The following is a 19,439-nucleotide window of genomic DNA, read 5'->3' on the forward strand; positions in this document are numbered from 1 at the left end:
ATGGAAAAATAATAATAAAATCATTTATATTGCTATTTTCACCCTGTGGTTTGTACTATACCTATTTTTCATTTAATTTAAAAAAGTTCAGATTATTTTTTCTTCAAAATCGCTGAATTTCTGCATTTTCCCATTCAACTGCTCGGAAGCGAAGCTGGTGAGGCAGCAGCGAGCTGAGCCTCACCTGGGATTGCGCAACTTCTCGCTAACTGCACTGGCTGCCATTCTGAGAGCATGTTCGCCAATAAAATGGCTAAAAAAACATTTAATGTATGAACTGATTTTTCATAATTTAACTTATGTATATAATGTACAGTGTTTTTTTTTGTCACCAACTGTGTGTGTAACGTGTTTCATGTGCTGAAGAGCGATCAAAAACGGCAGAGAACAGATTCGAGGTGAGGCAGGCAGTTCTCTTGCCTCATGGCAGGGGGCGCTCATGATCCCAGACATTGTGATTTCACAACTGCAGAGTAAGATACTGTAAGCGAGCTAGCCATGGAGCTAGCCATACAATAAGGTCAAGTGCAGCGATATATTTATAGTTTTCTCCTCTTACCACAGCAATTAATTAATAATCGCAAAATAATACTAAAACAATACTACTGCAACAGACTGAATGTTCTGCTTTTTGCGTGGGAAATATTTGAGTGTTTTTTTATTGTGTCGTTGTTGTCAGTTGCTGTGGCAACGAGTCTGTGCGTAGCTGCGCTGATACCGAGAGCGACACAAGACGTGGTTTTGAGTTGTACTTTAACGGGTTTCCCCTTCGCTGTGGAGCACAGCACGAAATGAATAATATCTACATGTCCAAGTTTGATTGAGTGAACGGAAATAGTCTTTTTGCCCTCCAGCGTTGTCCACATGCGCGAAATTTCCTTACATAAACAATAACATGCAGGGGGTCTATATTTGTAAATCTGAATATGATTAAGTCAGTGCCTCACCAGCTAATAACCTCACCGCACGTCCCTGTTACAGCTCAAAAAGCAAGTCTGTAAGCTGTTGCTCTTTTAATGATACAAACAAATCTGAAACAGGGAGTGCTGTAGATGATGTTTTTAAGGAATGGTAAATGAACTAAATAAATAGATTGCATAAATGAATCATAAAACAAGACATAAATACAAATCCTGTTTAAGCAAAAGCACATTTCCTTCATTAAAGTTACTTAACCGGTCCAACCTCCGCTGCTCACTTGATCTGCATTTATTATGTTTCTGCACACGGTTGCGTCGCCCATATAAGGAGTGGTGCAAGCTGCACGGTGGGCTTCGTCTGATATTAAAAGCGTCCGCTCTTTGTGGACAGGTATCAGATTTCCGCCAGAAATCCTTAAATTTGCCAGCGGTTTGCAATTCTTGTGCAAATTTAATCAGCGCCGAAGTGGGACACATTGCGAGATCTGAATACTGGCTTCGTATATAAATAAGACGGAGAAAGGAGTTCACGGGTCCGCGATAAGAATCAGCCCACGGTACGCCGGGTAATTGACTGTCAAAACGTGGCGGGTCCCTACGAAGCCACGCTGCTTTTGTCCTCCACGGCGATGTCGCTCACGCCGTGGACCTGTGTGAGCTGCCTGCAGTCCAGAGAAGCCAGCAATTTCCTCGGACCGGGAAGGGTGGGGACGAAGTCCTCCACGAAGGAGACGGAGGCATGTCCGCCGATATCTCTGCAGGGAGAACAGGAAATGACAGTAGCAGTCACAAAAGAGGGAAGAGACGCCAGGTCATAAAAAAAAAACCTCAGGACCGATATTAAGTTTATGTTTCTCCTGACTCACCCATAGTGAATCTTTTTCCCAGGTAGGAGGCCTGTTCCTTCCAGGTGAAATATCACTGCTTTCAGCACCAGCGGTAGAGGGTTGGTGAAAGAAATCTCCACTTTCATCTTCTGCCCCACCACAGCCCTCCCAACCGGCTGTGTGACGGTAAAACAGGAAACGTGACAAAATCAGAGCTGGGCCTCGATCTCCTACTGCTTTGTTATGATTTCCTGGCTTTCTGTGTTTTTGTTTTTTACCTTTATAACGAGGTCTGGCGTCCTGAGTCGGAAGCTGAACTGCTTAGCCAGGACTTGCTGCGTTTCTCTGACCCTGGCGGAAAGCGTTAGCATCAGGGCAGAATGATCTATCAGCTGGTTCTTGTACATGTCGTACTTCAATTCCCAAGTCAAATCGTTCACTGTAAGCAAAAAAATAAAAATAGGGCAGATATTAGAGAATGTTTAGGTTGGCAGGCTTAGGCGTCTCAAGATGGTGGAATTAGTTGTTGGACGAGGAAGTTTCAACGATTTATTCCATCAACCCTGTTTGTGCAGAGCAAGTGAGACGACAGACAGAGGTTTAAACGTTTCACTACCTTGCAGAGATATTCAAACATCTTAAACATTTTTTGCATCACGTGTCATTGTAAACCAACACTAACTAGTGTTCTTGTTTTGTTTTTTTTTACATATATTTTACAAAAAATAATCGGGAAAGTGTGGAGTGCATATTCAGCCTCTTTGACTCATAGTATGCAGAAACGCTTTTGCTTCAAGTCCACGTTTGTCTTAGAGCTGTAGTATATTTTTTTTTATAAAAAATTATGTTTTTTACACTCGGTTGTGTACTTTGATTAAATTGCAATGGTAGATTTATGAAGACAATTTTTTACTTTGAATTCTCTTTAGAGGATATCAGGATGCCGAATACAAATGCTGATTACACTTTTCAGATTCTTGTTTTACGACATAACATATTTTGGCCTTTCTTCCATTTCTACTTGTGTTGGGACATTATATATATATACATATATATATATAATCAAATGAAATGAAATAAATTAAAATTTTTGGTTACTATGAGCAAAAATATGGAAAAGTTCAAAGAATACTTTTGTAAGGCCGTTTGTGAGGAGGCCCAGCTGCTCACCCTCGTTGGGCAGAATTTCCTCGTCTACTTTGTCCTTTTTCACCGTGTCTTTGTGGACTCCGGTGTAGTACATGACGGCTAACTGGCTGTGCAACGTAACGGTGCGCGGCTCCGAGCTGACGTTCCTCAGCCTGATGGTCAGCTCTGCATCCTCCCCCATTCTGGGACCGTCGCCCTCCATGATCACTTCCAAAGAGACGTCTTCCGCCGTCGGAGACGAGTAGGCGGCCGCTTTGGAGCCGTAGCTACAGGCAGTTTCCACGGCAATACGTTCCTCCTCTGAGCCTGATGAAAAAATAAAACACCACCATTTTGAGCAAATTCAAAATAAACGGATTATATGCCATGACAGCTTCGGAAGTTGCTTGAGTTATTGCATAAGATTGTGTCATAATTTTTTGGTTTTGCCTTCTGGGTGTTTGTAAAGGTGTGTGATATCCTCCCGTTCGTCTGAGCCCACGGCCTTGGTGCTGATGGAGAGACCCACAGTGTTCTTCTCACTGCAGAATTGACTGAAGGTGCCATCTTTGTTCTTCTGCCAGTATATTTTATCACTATTCACCTGGAAGAGGCGTGGGACCAGGTCAGTTTTTGATAAACGTCTTTCAGTCATTCCTAAAATATTACGAGACAAAACTCCTCTGCTGACTGAGAATCCGACAAACCTCGGCAAACACAAAGGCGCAGTCGTGTTTGAGGTAGACCTGACCATTGCGGATCGCGCTGAGGGAAGCCGGGCCGCAGCGAAACATGCCCTGACTGGTTTCCTGCGGAGTGGCGTCGACGGTTTGCCAGCCTCCGTTGCCAGGAGGCAAGTCTGGACGAGACATCCAGCAGTCGGTCCACACGTGGAAGTTCCTACCGAAAAAGAAAAACAAAGAAATGGGAAATGGTTAAAACTTAGAGGTTTTTCTTGTTGTTTTGCTGAACCCGAGTATGTCATGAACTCTGGTATCGTGACGCACCAGATAGAGTCTGCATTAAGGTATTCTATCGGCTCCATTTCCTCGTCCAGGTAGATGTCAGTCGTCAAGGAAACGTCGGTATCGTGCGCCGAGCTAAAGTTGGTCACCGTTCGAGCAGGAATGCCTAGACAACGCAACACTGAAACAGCGCATCACCAGTGGTTAGCATGTATTCAAGACGGTCTTGTTGGTACATCAAACCAAAGACGCGTCAGCTGACCTGTAGTGAAGACGCCAGCAAAGACCCAGCACTGGCCGTACCTAACGGGCGTTCCCCTGCTTTCGTAGTATTGCTGCAGGATTTCCACACTTCCACTCCACACGGTGGGGGGAGTTCCCCGTGAATAGTCTCCTGACCAGTTTCCTTCCAAAACACCGAGGTCATCAGGAGAGTTTATCTAGAAATCAAGACATAATTACAATTTATTATGATGCGCTGCGGGTTGCGCACAAACGATCATGAATGCTCCTTTGAGAACTTTATCTAAACGGTGCCGTTTTTCTTTACAGGAGAAACCTGAAGTGAGTGCAGCTCCCTATTGCTGTCTTTAAAAGCGCGCCATTTTGGGAGCGAAAGAAAGATGTACACAAGGTTTTGTTTTTCAGAGGTAAACCTTTGATATTATTTGATGGAAAAAAATAAAGGTGATAACTGGCTGACTGCTGTTTCACTTTTACGTACACAAAGGAAGTCTTTGTGGGGATCCATTATTGATAATGCCTGTAAACATGACTGTGATATGTAATTTGCTTTAAATGTAATATAAACAGAAATCCCAGTTTCAGGTACTCAAAACCAAAAGATTGAATGGAGACTTTTGTTGTTTTTAGGTGATTTTTCTACTCCAACAAAGAGGCAGATTGATAAAGCTGCAACTAAATGCATTTGTTCACTTCTAATGTTTCGTTCAGACTACTCTGCAGTCTGAACGAAACATTAGCTTAGCAACTAAAATAACGGCTCGGATGTTGTCTGCAATTTAAGTCTGCTGACCAGCACAAACGCAGAGTTGGCGCAATGAGCAGAAAGTGGAAGTACGGAGACTATGGTGACATTTTCCAGAAATGTTAAAGAAGAACAAAATGAAGAAAACTCAACTGCATACAATAAACAAAGCAGCGCAGCGACACAATTACTGTAACTAATGTCATGTTTTGCTGTCAGAGTAAATGAAGAAAAAAAAATGTTTTGATTGCTAGCATGAAGAACAGTAGCAACGTTGTTTACCGTCAAAAAAAAATAAAATCAATTATATGAGATTCAGAAACACCCAAAAGGCAATGTTGTAATTCATTATTAAAATAGCTATGATGCACATGAAGGGTAAAAGCTTATTTACCAGAATTACATGATTGTTTGCCGTCGCCTGCTTAATCAATATGAACTGCTGGAAGCGGCGCTTTGATGTGCAAACTTGTTCACAAGCTAACAGGAGGACGTTTGGCACCTGTCTACACTTTTTACATGAATATGATGTTGCACACTAACAGGCTGAGCTTGTTGATCGAAGTAAACATTCTGAAAATTAATATGTATGTCATAAAAGTAAGAGTTTTTACATGAAAATGTGTTTTAAAGAAGTTGAAACGTGGACTTGGCGTAAAACTTAGTTCAAACTGGAACAACAACGTTATTTTAAACCCTGAAACGTAAATCTGAAGCATAGCAAATTAAGAAAATGCACAGAAACTGAGCATATCAGTCCCTTGTGGAGGGGCTGAAGAGAGACTTTTATCATCCTATAGTCAAAAGCTAAATTGCAGAGAAGTGGAAAATAGCACATTTAACATTAAAGTATTCAGATCATCGGGAGAAACGTCTCTACACGGGAGACAAGGCTGCAAGAAGGAAAAAAAAAAAAAAAACTATTCCAGGCTTGGATCTTCTAGCCCTCGGGCAACGTCGCTTTAAAAGGAGACAGGATTCTGAAGTGGAAATCACTCCTCAGGCTCCGAAACGCTTCTAGAAACCCGGGGGAGTAAATCTCACTGTTATTTTCAACCGCATGTTAAATCTCTGCCCTGCAAAGAACAAAAACTGGCTCAAAACACAACACCCCTCACATATACACTGTTTCCATATGGTTTTTGATTCATGTCGGAAGACGTTCTGATGTTGAACGGCCTCCTCTCTGTGCAGTAAAGGGAAGATTTTGTAATTCTTCACCCAATTCTTCAGTTTGGGTCTTGACACAATGAACCAAAGCAGTAAATGCATATTTAGAAAGAATTTTCCACTTTAAAGCGGCAGATTTATTTTTGCATAAAACAGTAATAGTTGTTGGTGTGGTTGGAAGATAAAGGAGGGTGCAGGTGATTAGCTCCTTCCTCACCATGGCCGAGATGATCCGCGTCACATTGATTGGGTCGCCCCAACCGGAGTTTGGGGTTTGACTCCGATCCAACACGAAGAGGCAAGCGGCGAGGATCCCATTGTTAAACTGGGAGAAGCACAAAGTAGACGTTAGTGTCGATGGATCCTGAGAATGTGAGAATGTGGCTGTTCTTATTTATTAGTTTTTTTTTGTTTTTTTTTACCAGTTATTTGTTAATTCTTACATTGTGTGTGAATTGTGAGACAGTTATTTTTAGTTTTTAAGCATATGCACTGACTGATGGCACCTTTTAAATTTCGTTGTCCTTGTGACAATGACAATAAAGATTTATCTTATCTTATCTTATCTTATCTTAAACACGGACGCTGCATCCTCTTCCTCACCTGGCCGTAGTCCCACGTCCTGTCTCCGATCTGGAGGTGTGTGCCGTAGTAGATCCGACCAACATCATTGAGGACGAACTCCTGCCGCTTCTCCTCGGTGTCCAGGAAAACAGCGTCGTCTGGGAGGAGCAAGTGAGGACAGTCGTTCAAAAAGAGACGACATTAAACAAAAATGACCAAGAAGCCATTTTAGGTTTTCTTTGGCCAGGAAGTAGGAAATATGGCAATAACGCCTTTCAACCACGTTGCCTTGCGTCCGGGCAGATTAAAAGGTTTTTCGTGTTCAATCCTAATTGCGCCGCATTTTACGCTCCAGTTCGGCTGGGAGCTTTTGTTTGCATTATTGCCGAGCAGATGTCCTAATCATACATACATTAAAAAAAATAAAATAAAATAAAACAACATCGCCTCCTACATGTTTGTTCAGGATGTGGAGCTGTGGCTGAGACGACATGAAAAGCTTTTGAGACGCCAGGCACAAAACGGATGTTATTCTTGCCTACGTTTTTTTATTTATGGAGAAATGTTGTACATTTCTGACCAACAAATGAGTTTTATTGGGATTTTATGTAGTAGACCAACAGAAAGTAATTTGAACTTGTAAAGGGGAAGGAAGAGGATTCATGGTTCTCAAGTATATGTAGGTCTAGACTTTGACTGGGCCACTCAAAACACACAGATGTGTATTAATCTTATCCATTTGATTTTACCTCTGGCTAAATGTTAAAGGTTTTTCGTCCAGCTGGAAGGTGAGCTAAAATGTTCTCTCAAATGTCAGTATGTATTTAACTCATTCTTTTTCTTTTTTCATCTACGTTGACGTTGATTATTTTCGTAGGAAGAAAAGCCTCCCGGCTGCCTGATGCTGCCACCACCATGTTTCATATTGTGTTCATGTTAATCCACAGTCCTGATTTTTTCTCTACAGTAGTTTTTGGCATAATGCTGAACAGTGACTAACTACCGGATAAGTCAAAGAACAGCTGCTTTTTCAACAACGCATTTAACGCATTAATGTGACATTTCGCAGATTAATCGCATTACATATCCTGAGCTAAAAGCCTCTCTCCTGCTGAGGGTTGCCTAGGTCACAGTCACGGCCTTGTGCTGCGGTCAAAAACACGAGTGAACGGATGAGAGTCAAACTGGTGAGCCGAGCAGCAAATTTCACTTTAAAAAAACACAGTGGTGGAAATTTGCATAAAACCCAGGTAGCATGTAGCCTCGTATTGCAATTATGAATTATCCTGAAAGAAAGCACAGTTTATGGCCGACATTTAAAAATTGACGTTTAAAACAAAATGACTTCTTTTAAAAACTTCTTTAATATGAAAGTCTTGACTATGGAATGTTTTCTTGACCATTTTTTGAACATGTGTATGTTTACATTTTAAGCAAAAAGCTTAAAAAGTTACTGCACAGCAATTAATTGTGATTAATCTACAGCCCTGGAGTGTAATTAGTCAGATTAAATGTTTTAATCCATTGATGTCCTTGTTTATGCTGAACTAAAGTAAGCATGATGCTGCCATGCTGACACCACGACTTCTAGGCAACTCCCTGAAGCAGTCAGATCCACTAGATCTCATTTACAACAGTCGCAGTTAAGGAGAATGATTACAAAAGAGTTTTCAAAATATGTTTGTAAAATGTTCTGAAAGCTGATATAGTTGGTTTATTACAAAGAGTCTACAGAAATCAGTGGTGCATGGACTGAACATGGAGGCTTGGGGTCGCTTCATCCACCGAGCCCGTCTGTCTTAGATTACCTTCGCACCAGGGGTTGAACAGCATGTAGATGTCATCGGCAGGGTCGTGTCTGGAGGTGGCCTGGCCGTTGGCGCAGCTTGTTTCCACGGTGAGCTGGTACCTGCCTATGACAGCCGTGGGGGGCGAATTCACAGACAGCTTTAACCTCTTGTCGTCCCGCTTGACGACCGCGGCCTCCCAGCGACCGTCCTCCAGGTCCTCCACCAGAGGGACGATGACATGGGTTCCGTTCGACAACGCAGGGAGGGGACCTGAGCGGAAAACGCATGCACACGTATGTGAACAGGCATGAGGGGCCGAGTGACATGTTGGAACAGAATTTGAGCTTTCGTTTGGCTCAGGAAGGCTGCTTTTGCTTTTGCAGCCACTGGGTTTGAATAAACAGAAACCAAACAGGCAGGAAACTGAATGCACAATCTGGAATAGATACACACACACACCCACGCACACACACACACACACCTAATAAGAAAGTTTTACCTCAGAACTGCTCTGCTAAAGTGTCTGCACAGAAGACATTAGTTTTCTCCACGTTAGTGTCATTGATCTGTTAAAGCTTATTCCTCTTCTCCTTCTCTGACATTAAATTCTGTAACGCTGCATTGACAGCTGATAGAAACGTAGTGTTTCTACATGTTCTCTAACAAACCCCCTCACAGGTTGCTGCTGCAGGGTGTGAAAAAGCTGCAGCTTTCTGTGATTTCCCTCCTGTTTCCCCTCCGAGCGGTGTGGCCTTGTCTTAATTTGCTGTTCTCAAATGCCAAAACAGAGCCGGTTTGCCGGTCCAGTCAGGAAACGCTGCGTCTCCTCGGCTCCGGTCGTGAGACGTCGGACTTAAGAAATCGGGAAATTGCTCGCAGTAACACGAATAAAAAAAAAAAACAAAGGGAGCATCCACTGTGTCTGAAAACACATCGAGCTGCCGACTCGCATCGAAGCGGCAGCTGGCTGTGCACCGATGGGCTTTCTGGTGGGAAAATCTTTAAAACGGGACGGCGGATACTGTAGAGAAGCAAGCAGGTCGATGCGACAGCTCAGTCAGCGTGGTCTGAGTGCGCACGGGGGGAAAAGGTCAGAGTTTCCCTGCAGCATCTGAACAGGGCTCTGAAATCCAAATGCATTCAGGGCCCCAGTAAAAAAAAAAAAATGCACACCCCTTAAACTTTTGCATGACATCTGAGCCGCACAAAATATTTACCTATCTGTATTTGAATTAAAATTTTTCTTGGTAAAAAAAAACAAAAAAAATTGTAGAAAGAAAGATATTTTCTTCTGCTTCACAATAATAATGCATTATGATAAGTGATTGACAAACACGTGTCATCTTTATTTATTTATTTTTATATGTTATCATGGGTTGATTCGATTTTATTTGCAAAAAAATAAAAATGTCAAGACGGTTAAAAATGTACAAGGTGTTGTTTAAGGCCAGAAAAAATGTGCGTGTAAAAAAAAAAAAAAATCAAAATTCTTCGAAGGTGAGAGGAAAATGTGATTTAAAGTCTGGGCACATCAGTTTGTGAAGTGACTTTGTGGAATGGTTTAGATGATGAAATGAATGGAAAGTAAGAATATTGCCCATTTAAAGAAAAAATATAACAAGTATACAAATGTGTGTAAAAATGAATGAGAGGGAGGCAGTGTGGGTGTTGATTGACAGCGCTAAGACCCTCCTCTTGGCCCTGATTGGTTGTTTCTAGCTGGCACTGAGAGAAGGCGGAGGTGTTCACATTTTTAACAACTTATCTGTCTCACATTATACTGTCACGACATAGTGAGAGTTTTGACAAAAATGTAAAGAAATATTTTCATAAAAGTTACTGCAACGTTAAGCTCTGATCTGTAGATGATGCAGCAGATCTGTTGGTACATTGATGTACGTTTACATAGCTATATGTATATGTAGATGTGCATTTATGTGTTATTATGTATGTGTTGAATTTGTAGTTGAGAAGCCTCTTCGATCGCCTTTGGTTTTGTTTTACAAAATATGTTGCTGGAAATTTTTGTCACTATGTTTTTTTGTCACAATGTTTTTTTCTCCAATGTGTTTATATATATTTGTACAGGTTTTAATTGTTCAAATTTAAAAACAGAGGGTTAAAATACCACAGTGGTTTCTCTGTAAACCGGGTGCTGCATGTTAAATCCTCAAAGTGTTGACGGGAGATGTGGAATCAGACCATTCCTCCTGACATTCAGCAGTGCTTCCCCGATGGCAGCTGAAGGCTGCAGACGATTACTTATCCCATCTACCTAGCCAAACTGTAAATAAACTACGGCCAGTAAGCTTTCTTCACACACACACACACACACCCACCCACACACGCACCCACACACATCTCTAAAGCCCAAATGCCAGCTTTGCATACAGCTATACCTCATATCTTCTCTTCCCGTCTCATAATCCACTGACGCCACCATCGAAAGATTCAGAGCTGCGTTTTTCTTCCCCAGGGCTGGCTGGCCCATTTTGTCCATGGCAATTTGTTTAAGACTCTGTAAGGGTGCAATCACAGCGCTCTCTCTCCCTCTCTCTCTCTCTCTCTCTCTCTCGCTTAAACCACGTCAGATATTAAGTGAAATTTAGAGCCACTCTGAGCTGTTAGTGGGGCGCTTTCGGGCCTCTGAAAGCAGCACAGAACCAGGCAGAACATTGAGCTGTCAGTGGCTTTCACCTGGGTTTTTACAAATCACTGTTTGTTTTCGACTCGGCCTGTGTTCTGCTTTCCTGCAGGGCGGCTTGTTTTTCAGAGCAGAAAGTGCTTGGAGTGAATCCGGTCCAGAGCAGCGGGTTACAGCAGGAAGCAGAGTTCTGTTTAAACAAAAATCTGGTTGAAGGAATAGCTTTTTAAAAATATATTTCCAACGCACACTTTAAAAAATCTACCACACACACACACGCACACCCATATATATATATATATATATATATATATATATATATATATATATATATATATATATATATATATATATATATCTCCAATACTTTCCTAAAGTTGTACTGTAGGAACCATTTTCAGATAAACTTAGTATATATATTTATTAAACCTTAGTGTTTAGCTTTTTTCTGTTATCTCACATGTATGTTTGTTGATGATGTTTGCTTGCATATGACACACTTCACGAGATGAAGTGTGTCATATGCACACTTCATATGAAAAAAATAATAAAAATAGCAACCCGTTGTTTAAAGAAACATTGGAGATGGTAAATAAGAACTAAGGGCTAAAATAATTGTGTAATCATGTCGGAGGGGAAAATGCGATGCGTGATCTGTCCACTAAATTCTGCAGCAATAAACACAAACCCAGTCAATGAATTAAAATGTTATGGGAAAGTCAGGAAGTTTATCACATTATGTAGATTGATTACACGCTGATGAATGTTTGAAGGCCTTTGTTCCTGTTAATTAGGATGATTTTCTGCATACAGCTAATAAAAACGTTACAATTTAAATTAGAATATTACATCAAACCAATTTCTAAAAACAGAAATGTGGGCGTGATGAGTAAAGTATGTCTGACTCCTGGTTAAAAGTTGTCATTCTCAAATACTTTTTTAATATTTTCAGATACTTTAAAACTTGACAAGCGAGACTTTTAGTTTACTATGATAAACTTTGTAATCACTTACAGTCATGCACACCAGAATGGACGAATGGCTCGTTACCAGAACTCTGCAGAACCTTATGACACTCTGTTGGGTTTGGACAACTTTATTTAGCTCATTTCACTTCTTCTTCTTGATAACCCATCATTTCAAAACATCTCTTTGTATTTACTCATGTTTTCTTTGTCTCGTAGTTATGCTTGCACACCAAGAAAGAAGTTTTCCACGAATACCCGAACGCCGGTCCGGATTGAGAACAAAACCAGCGTCGCTTGTTTGTTAAAACTCAATCCACAGAGATTAGCAGAACAGGCATGTCGGCTCCAGACGCAGAAATTAGGATAATGTTTTATTTTAGCCTTTTCAAAGCAAGTGATGACCACACACACACTCACATGAGTCAACTGGTTAAACCCGGCTTCCCAAATACGTAGGAGCTTAATTTTTAAAACGCATTATACAGGTAAAAAAAAAAAAAAGCATAAGCGCCATAAAATTGGTCGTAGGTGAGTTCACCGGATTGGAACAAAAATAGATGGAATCTGAAGGAGGGGAAGATGAGAGAGAGAGAGGAAGAGGAAAGCTCCAGACGGGAAAAAGAAGTGAGAGGCAGAGGACTAGACAGACAACATGCAGGAAGAAACAACTTCACTAAATTGAATCTGACTGTCTGTACAGATCAGCTAATTGTGTGAAGTGCTTGGGGGTGGGGGGATTCGTTTTTCAAAGTAATGCACAAAAAATAGCTTTATCAGCAGTTTTCACCAGAGGTTTGTTTATCCGCGGATTCATTGACATTTTTTCCTCCAGTGTAAAATCCACAAACAAAAATGTCATTTCCTATAAATGAAGAATTCAACGGGGGAAGCAGGAGGCATCCGAGGAGCTGAATGAGGGACGGGCGAGACTGGGAACTCGCCAACAAGGACTTTTTATTTTTATTTTTGTATGCAAAGCAAAAGTGGCAAACAGGAAAATTTGTGGCCGCGTTATTTATTTAGTTATTATTAGTCTTTACATTAGTCAAAATGATGTTTACAAATCTAAACATGAAGGTACTTTTGTTTTTTTCTTCTTTCTGCCTGACCAGGACAGAAGACACTTTCTGAGTGACATTGTCACCATTTATGCATAAAAGGGCAAAATAAAAATTTAACTGAATCATTTTAATACATTTCTTCTTTTTTTTTTAATGAAAAACTAAACAAAACGGAGAATGTTGCAGTCTTTGGACCGGTCCTTCCTTACGGTAGAAGACATGGTGTAATTACTCCCGTCCAGCGTCCTGGCTGTAATTGAGGGCTCTATATCTGTCTGCCTCCTCCAGCAGCCAACATAAGGCAGAGAGGGGGTAAAAAAAAAAAAAAAAACACGAGCAGCTCAGTCTGCAACACCTGCTACTGGGAGCATTTCCAGCACAGATGCTGGGAAAAGGGGGACTCTTGGGTCTGCAACACACCGAACAACTGTATCTTTAAAACGCAGGAGCATAGCAACAGAGCCGTTACCAATGGTAACCAAAAGTCCCCCTTCCTTCCTCTGCCTCTTCCCCTTTTATGTACATCTACTGTATGTGGCAGAGTGTAGGTCCTTCTCCCTTTGTGCTGAAAACGTTCGATGTGCCGCAGGAATCGCGGCGACGAGCGTTTAATTCTCGCGCCGGTCTGGGAAAAGCCTTGTAAGTCGTGACGCGGCGTGTGTTAGGCAGCTATGTTTGTTGGTAACGTCACAACTGCAAGCAAGTTGATTAAAACTTTGTGGTTTGGGACGATTAATCGTCGTGGATCGATTATTGACATGATCGTCTGCTGATATAGGAATAGACTAATCGTTAACAGGAGTATACAGAGGCTCAAAAAAGGCCAAAAAACAACATGACTGATTTGTAATTAAGCCAAAACTGTACAAAATATATAAATTTTGCATTTAAGATTAAAAAAAAAAATCCCTTTGTCTATAAATATGTTATAACCAGAACTCGTCTGGTGGCAGTTTGAGCTTCATCTGGTTCAAATTGCAGTAAAAAATAAAAATAAAAAAATCTATTTTCTGGTATGCAATCATAAATACATTACTCCAAAAAATAGTCAACATTTTTTGGATTGTATTGGACTGGACTGTATTGATGCTAAGTCGAGCAGAAAGTGCTGAACTTTTCCCATGTTGATGTTGGATGTTTTGGTTTTAGCTGCAGATTCATGCTCTGCTGTAAACCACCAAGCTAAAGGATGCTGCTGTGGTGTTTCAGGCAATAGTTTAGTTTTTTCCTTAAAAGGAGTGGAATTATTTGTTTATTTGCCTCTCTTAATGCATTCCTAACATTGTGTAAAAAAAATGGATTAATGACAAATATGCAGATTTACCAATTAGTCGTTATCGATAAATATAACTGCAAATAAAATAATACTTATTTGCCGCCATTTTTTAAAGTTGTTCCTTATTCCATATTTAACACAAATCAAACTTTTCCTTTGATGGTTTATTTATGACCTCGTCCGAAACAAAAAGTTTATTTTACTTCATATGGGAGCCATATCCTGCCATAAATCTCTGAAGTATCTAAATCTGCCTGATCACACGGGTCAGGCTGCGGCGGTATTGAACGCTTTTCGTTCTGTCAGATTAAGATCTCGTCTCGGATTTTCCCAGAAGCTTTTGGACTTGTCGACATCCGTTTTGGTGAACGGTAGCCGGCCCTCTGACGGCGTTTTGTCTTTTCATCCCTGCAACCTACACGGCTCAAAATGAGGCCGATGATCGGATCATTACCGGCGTCCCTTAAACGTGGCGCTCGGCGTTAAAGGATTTGGATTGTTTCCTTCTTCTCCTCCAAAGGACGGGGTTTGTTTAATTAACCCGGGGTTGAAATGAACCCTTTGTAACCAACCGTTCCGCATTTATCTGTTCGAGATAACGATCCGTAATCTCCCTTCTGAGCTCCTTAAGCAGCTCTCGTCTGCCTTTGCTCTGGTTCGTGTTCAGTGCGACGCGCGCCACGATGCCAGATGACCCAGCAGGACGCTTGTTCCTTTTAAATGTCCTGAATGACTGATGGAAAGCTCGACGGTACCTGTGATACTAATTAACGTTAAGCACTTAAGTCTGAAACGTGGCTGGAATGTAAAGACAGATACATCCATCCAATTATTAGCCTGTCTTTGTAAAAAAAAAAAAAAAAAATCTGTTAATGTTTCATGTTTCTCTTTGTCTCGGATAAAACACAAAGCGCTCAAGCGCATTTGCGCTTCCCCTGCAAATTAATTCACTTCCTGCCGCTGAGAGAGCGATCAGGCAAACATCTTTCATGCTTTTTATTGGGATGACAATAACATTTTTCCGATTCACGTTGGAGAGATGGCATTTCTTACACAATCACCTAATCTTGTCAACATTTAATTTGACTAATATAGAAATTGCTTTTGATCCATACTTTACTTTGTCCTCTGATAAAACCTGATGCAGGCTCAGCTTTGTTCCAGCAGTCGTCGCGTTGAGAAGTTGCATCCAACCCGGAGGACCCGTCCACATGAAAAGTTTGACAGAATCCTCTTTATTCGGATAGTGAAAACACTTTTACGTGCTGCGGCCTGCTTTAACGCCACCCAGGTTATTAAGCAGTCATGAGATTCTTCCATTTATGTAAATATCTCCGCTTTAAAAGCCTGACTTTTTTTTTTTTTTTTTTTTTGCAAATGATACTTGAGCTTCTTTCTGATCTGACCTTCCCCTGCCTGCTGTCAGCAGAAACCTCAGCAGTCGTGTGTTGCTGTGCGGCTCCAGCCAAGTTTCACATATGGCTTTTGAGGAGTCAAGTTTAAGGGTGGAGAACGTGGCTAATTAGCGAGGGGGGGGGGGGTGTTTCTAACCGGGATGCCATTTTGTAGACAGTTTTCCTTTTGCGAAATCGTTTTGCTGGTATGATCACATATGGAGAGTATTTATGAACCTTGAGTTGTTTCTCTTCAAATGTATTTCATGCGATTGACAAGCAGAAAGACTAACAAATAAGTGGAAGTGGAGGATATTAGGATGTATGGGTTTAGATGTTTTCCTTACAAATTGATATACGAAAAGTGTGTGGTGCATTGTTTTGGTTTTTTTTAAGCAACTCCTTTTAGAGAACCCATCTTGTCCAATCAAATCCTTCACAGAAGTTACCAAACTGGAGAACAGAGTCTATCTAGACAGTAGAAATCTACATAATAATAAAAAAAAATTAAAAAAAACACATATATACGGTTGAACTTCCAGTTGCACCAAATTATTTTGTCAAAAAAAAGGGAAATAATTTCATTCTATAGTTTTCGGAGACACGAAAAGGAGCTTTGGAAAGTTCTGTCTCAGGATATGAGCGACACACTTCTCAGATTTTTATTGGTGGAAAATTCAAAACCATACTTTCTTTTTTCTTCCATCATGCAATCATGCATTACTTACTAAATAGGTGAAGCAATTGGTTGTATTAGATTTAACTTCGGAGTGTCAGAGTAAAGAAGGGTTGAACATTAGCACATAAAATTCAGTCTGCTACAGATTTGCTGCTACAATGTCGTAAACAAAAAAAAAAAAGTCCAAGTGGCTCAGTTGGTGGAATGCAGGCACCAGGTGCAGAGAGTCAGACATGGTTGTCCTTGGTTTGACTCTCTGTCTCAGGCCATTTGCTGCACGTCTTTCCCCTCCTCCCTGCCCTCTTTCTTGTCACTTTACCGTTTAATAAGGGCCAATAGTGCAAAAAAAAAAAAATCTTTTAGAAAAAGCCCAGAGTGACGTAAATACTTTAGACGAGTCGCTGCAAAATTCCACGTTCCCTTCGGGATCCGTGACGTGGTTTTGAATTTAGGGTTTGGATTTATTTCACTCACCTGTTTTCAGCTCCAGATGAAGCTTGTCTGTGTGGGGGTCAAAAGGTCGAGATAAGGTTATCCACATCTGGAAGCTCTGCCCTCTGCGGATGACGAACTTGTCGCTCTGGTAGAGGTTGGTGTGATGCTCCACCAGGTTCTCTCCCGTTTTGCTTTTCATCAGATCTATCGATCGGACGTTCAGAAGAAGTTCTGTGAAAAGCACAAAAAAAAAAACTTTGAAAGTTAAACTTGTGGCTGTGTATATATATATAATTTTTTTTCATTTTAACTTGAGACGTGCGTTCTCGTATTACCATTTAGATTGCCTTCCTCAGCGGTTGGCTTCTCTCCATTTGCCCCCTCCTCTTTATCTGGATCATCCACCCCGGTGACCACGGTCTCCGCGGCGTCGTCGTCGTCTGGCCGTTTATAACAGCACGGACACGCCTTGCGCAGCCACCGTCGGCAGGCGCTCTCCTCGTTAACGTCATTCTCTGCCGGTTCCTCTTTGTCCGCCTCCACGTCCTCCACAAACGGCAAAGTGACAGTTGGGAACCGACCGACGGCAGAGCTGTCTCTGACTGAGTGAATCACTGGTGGCATCCTGAGAAGAAGAAGAAGAAAAACTCTGAACAGTTAGATTTTTCTGAATGGATACTGCACAGCATAATTCTCCTTGCGGTTCCAGCCACAGCTGATGCTCAAATAAAAAATAAAAAAATCATCACATCTAATTAAACTACAGCAGCTAACTATTCTAATTTGTTGCCCAATTAATTTCTGCAGAGAGGAAATTGGCTTTCCTTCGCTTCATTTTTAATTCTTTGAATCGACACATTATCCTCTGATGTGGACTGACAGCTTCATTACAGGAGACTCCCACGCAAAATGTTTTCTCTGAACAGAAGAAATTCTGATTAGATGCAATTGTGTTTTTTTTTTTGTTTTGTTTAATCTCTGTCACCTGTAGCTACACATAAACTAAAAGTGAAACATGAATAAACAAAATAGCCACTTCTTATTTAAATTCTGCCTGGTTATGCTTTGTGTGCCTTGGCCAGTCATTTTTTTTTTAAATCCATGTGAAGCATCAGTTTATTTGAAAGTGGGGAAGGAGACGTCGTAGGCTCTGAAAACAAGCCCTGACCGTCTCTCCAATCGCTTTTTCACAGAAAGCCTCAGATTCGCCTATCGACTTCTTGTCCTCTGTTTGTCCAGAGCTTGTTTTCGTCCTCTGTGCGGACGAACGATGTGGTCCACTTTCGCCTCTTTCCTGAGCTGCTGTCACACGGTTTCGTTTTGTTTCGTTTTCGTTTACCTTGCCACACGTTGGCGCGTCTAAAAATGCTGAAGTCCGAAAGTGGAGAATTTGTGGGAGATCGACTCCTGCCGCATCTCTGGAGCCTCGGTTCTGATCTGTGCCTGTCCTGAATGTTGTGTGTGATTCGGGATGCAGAGTGTAAAAACAAACAGCTTTTCTTTCCCTCTGCAGGATGATTGTTCTACCCACTGAGACACACATGTCCAAATTCTCACCTACATTTTCTGGGACTAAAGTTTATAAAGAGTCTCAGCTCTAATCTAAGTGGTAAAAATAATTATATATATATATATTAAAAATATGAGCCGTGTAAAGCAGAAAACAGATCAGTCTGCTCTCTTGTTGGGCCCACTTTAGGAAATTAGCATGCTGAGGCGAGCTAATCTTCATCAGTGCAGATGGAGCACCAGTTTAGCATGTAGTGGGAGATAGGGTTGCGTTATAGTGCCCTACTTTTACTTTTTTACCGTGCTCAGCATTTCTGTTAGCGCATGCAGAAATCATGTAGACCTGCCCGTAAACGAGGCAGAAAGGCAACTTTTCCTCCAGTGGCTGATGACGAGCGCTAGCGCCGCGTCTGAAATATAAATATGTGTGTTCAAATCCGTCGCCGCCATCATTTTTAATGACTTTTTACCCGCACAGACGCTTTCAAGAGTGATTTTATTTTCATTTCTTATTTAGTGGAGACACCGCAGTTGCGAAATTGTGTTTTTCTGACATTACCGTAATATCGAAAACAGTTTTGCGCACATTTGTAATGGAAATGTGGCTTTGTGACATTGGTGAGACCATCTTACCGGTTCTGACCGATTGTTTCCGACCGAGCGGCGTTTTTCTGCAGATGGCAGTAGTTCCACAGCGAGGAGAAAAAGGAGTTTGATTTTATTTTCAGAGATCATCTGTCTCATATTATGCTGTCGGGACACAGAGAAAGTTTTAAGAAATAAATATATGTAGCGTACATATATTTATAAAACTTACCTACTGCAATTTCATGAGACCGAAAGCCAGTGTAGTGTTAAATTGAACTAAATAAAATCCTATTCCACAGAATACAAATGTAATCACTGCACAGTCGATTGGATAAAAAATCTTTAACTATTTAAAATATCAAGGAGCTGAACATTTTAAGTAAATGCTTGGATATCACAAAGAAATGCAAAATAACATTGAATTAATTGGGCTCGATTCTGAAGGCTATACTATATACTATACTATATACTATAAAGGCTAATTTATTACACCAGCGTGTAAATCCGGGGCTGTACTAAGACTTTGCATGTAA

General features: G+C 41.1%; 1 protein-coding gene across 1 annotated transcript in view; it reads right to left on the reverse strand.

Annotated features, from left to right (window-relative positions):
• Positions 1-991: 991 nt before the first annotated feature.
• Positions 992-19,439, reverse strand: part of LOC116725511 (protein-glutamine gamma-glutamyltransferase K-like) — a 28,522-nt gene continuing 10,074 nt past the window's right edge. The window contains exons 2-14 of the mRNA XM_032571604.1: positions 17,145-17,434; positions 16,849-17,040; positions 8,371-8,622; positions 6,602-6,720; positions 6,216-6,323; positions 4,103-4,280; positions 3,883-4,021; positions 3,583-3,775; positions 3,326-3,479; positions 2,918-3,202; positions 2,026-2,186; positions 1,787-1,923; positions 992-1,675 (exon numbers count right to left, since the gene is read on the reverse strand). Coding sequence (XP_032427495.1) covers positions 1,516-1,675; positions 1,787-1,923; positions 2,026-2,186; positions 2,918-3,202; positions 3,326-3,479; positions 3,583-3,775; positions 3,883-4,021; positions 4,103-4,280; positions 6,216-6,323; positions 6,602-6,720; positions 8,371-8,622; positions 16,849-17,040; positions 17,145-17,433 — 2,367 coding nt within the window. The 5' untranslated portion in view covers position 17,434 and the 3' untranslated portion in view covers positions 992-1,515. The remainder of the gene's footprint in view (positions 1,676-1,786; positions 1,924-2,025; positions 2,187-2,917; positions 3,203-3,325; positions 3,480-3,582; positions 3,776-3,882; positions 4,022-4,102; positions 4,281-6,215; positions 6,324-6,601; positions 6,721-8,370; positions 8,623-16,848; positions 17,041-17,144; positions 17,435-19,439) is intronic.

Source organism: Xiphophorus hellerii, chromosome 9 (assembly GCF_003331165.1).
Source record: "Xiphophorus hellerii strain 12219 chromosome 9, Xiphophorus_hellerii-4.1, whole genome shotgun sequence".
Classification (NCBI taxonomy): Eukaryota; Metazoa; Chordata; class Actinopteri; order Cyprinodontiformes; family Poeciliidae; genus Xiphophorus; species Xiphophorus hellerii.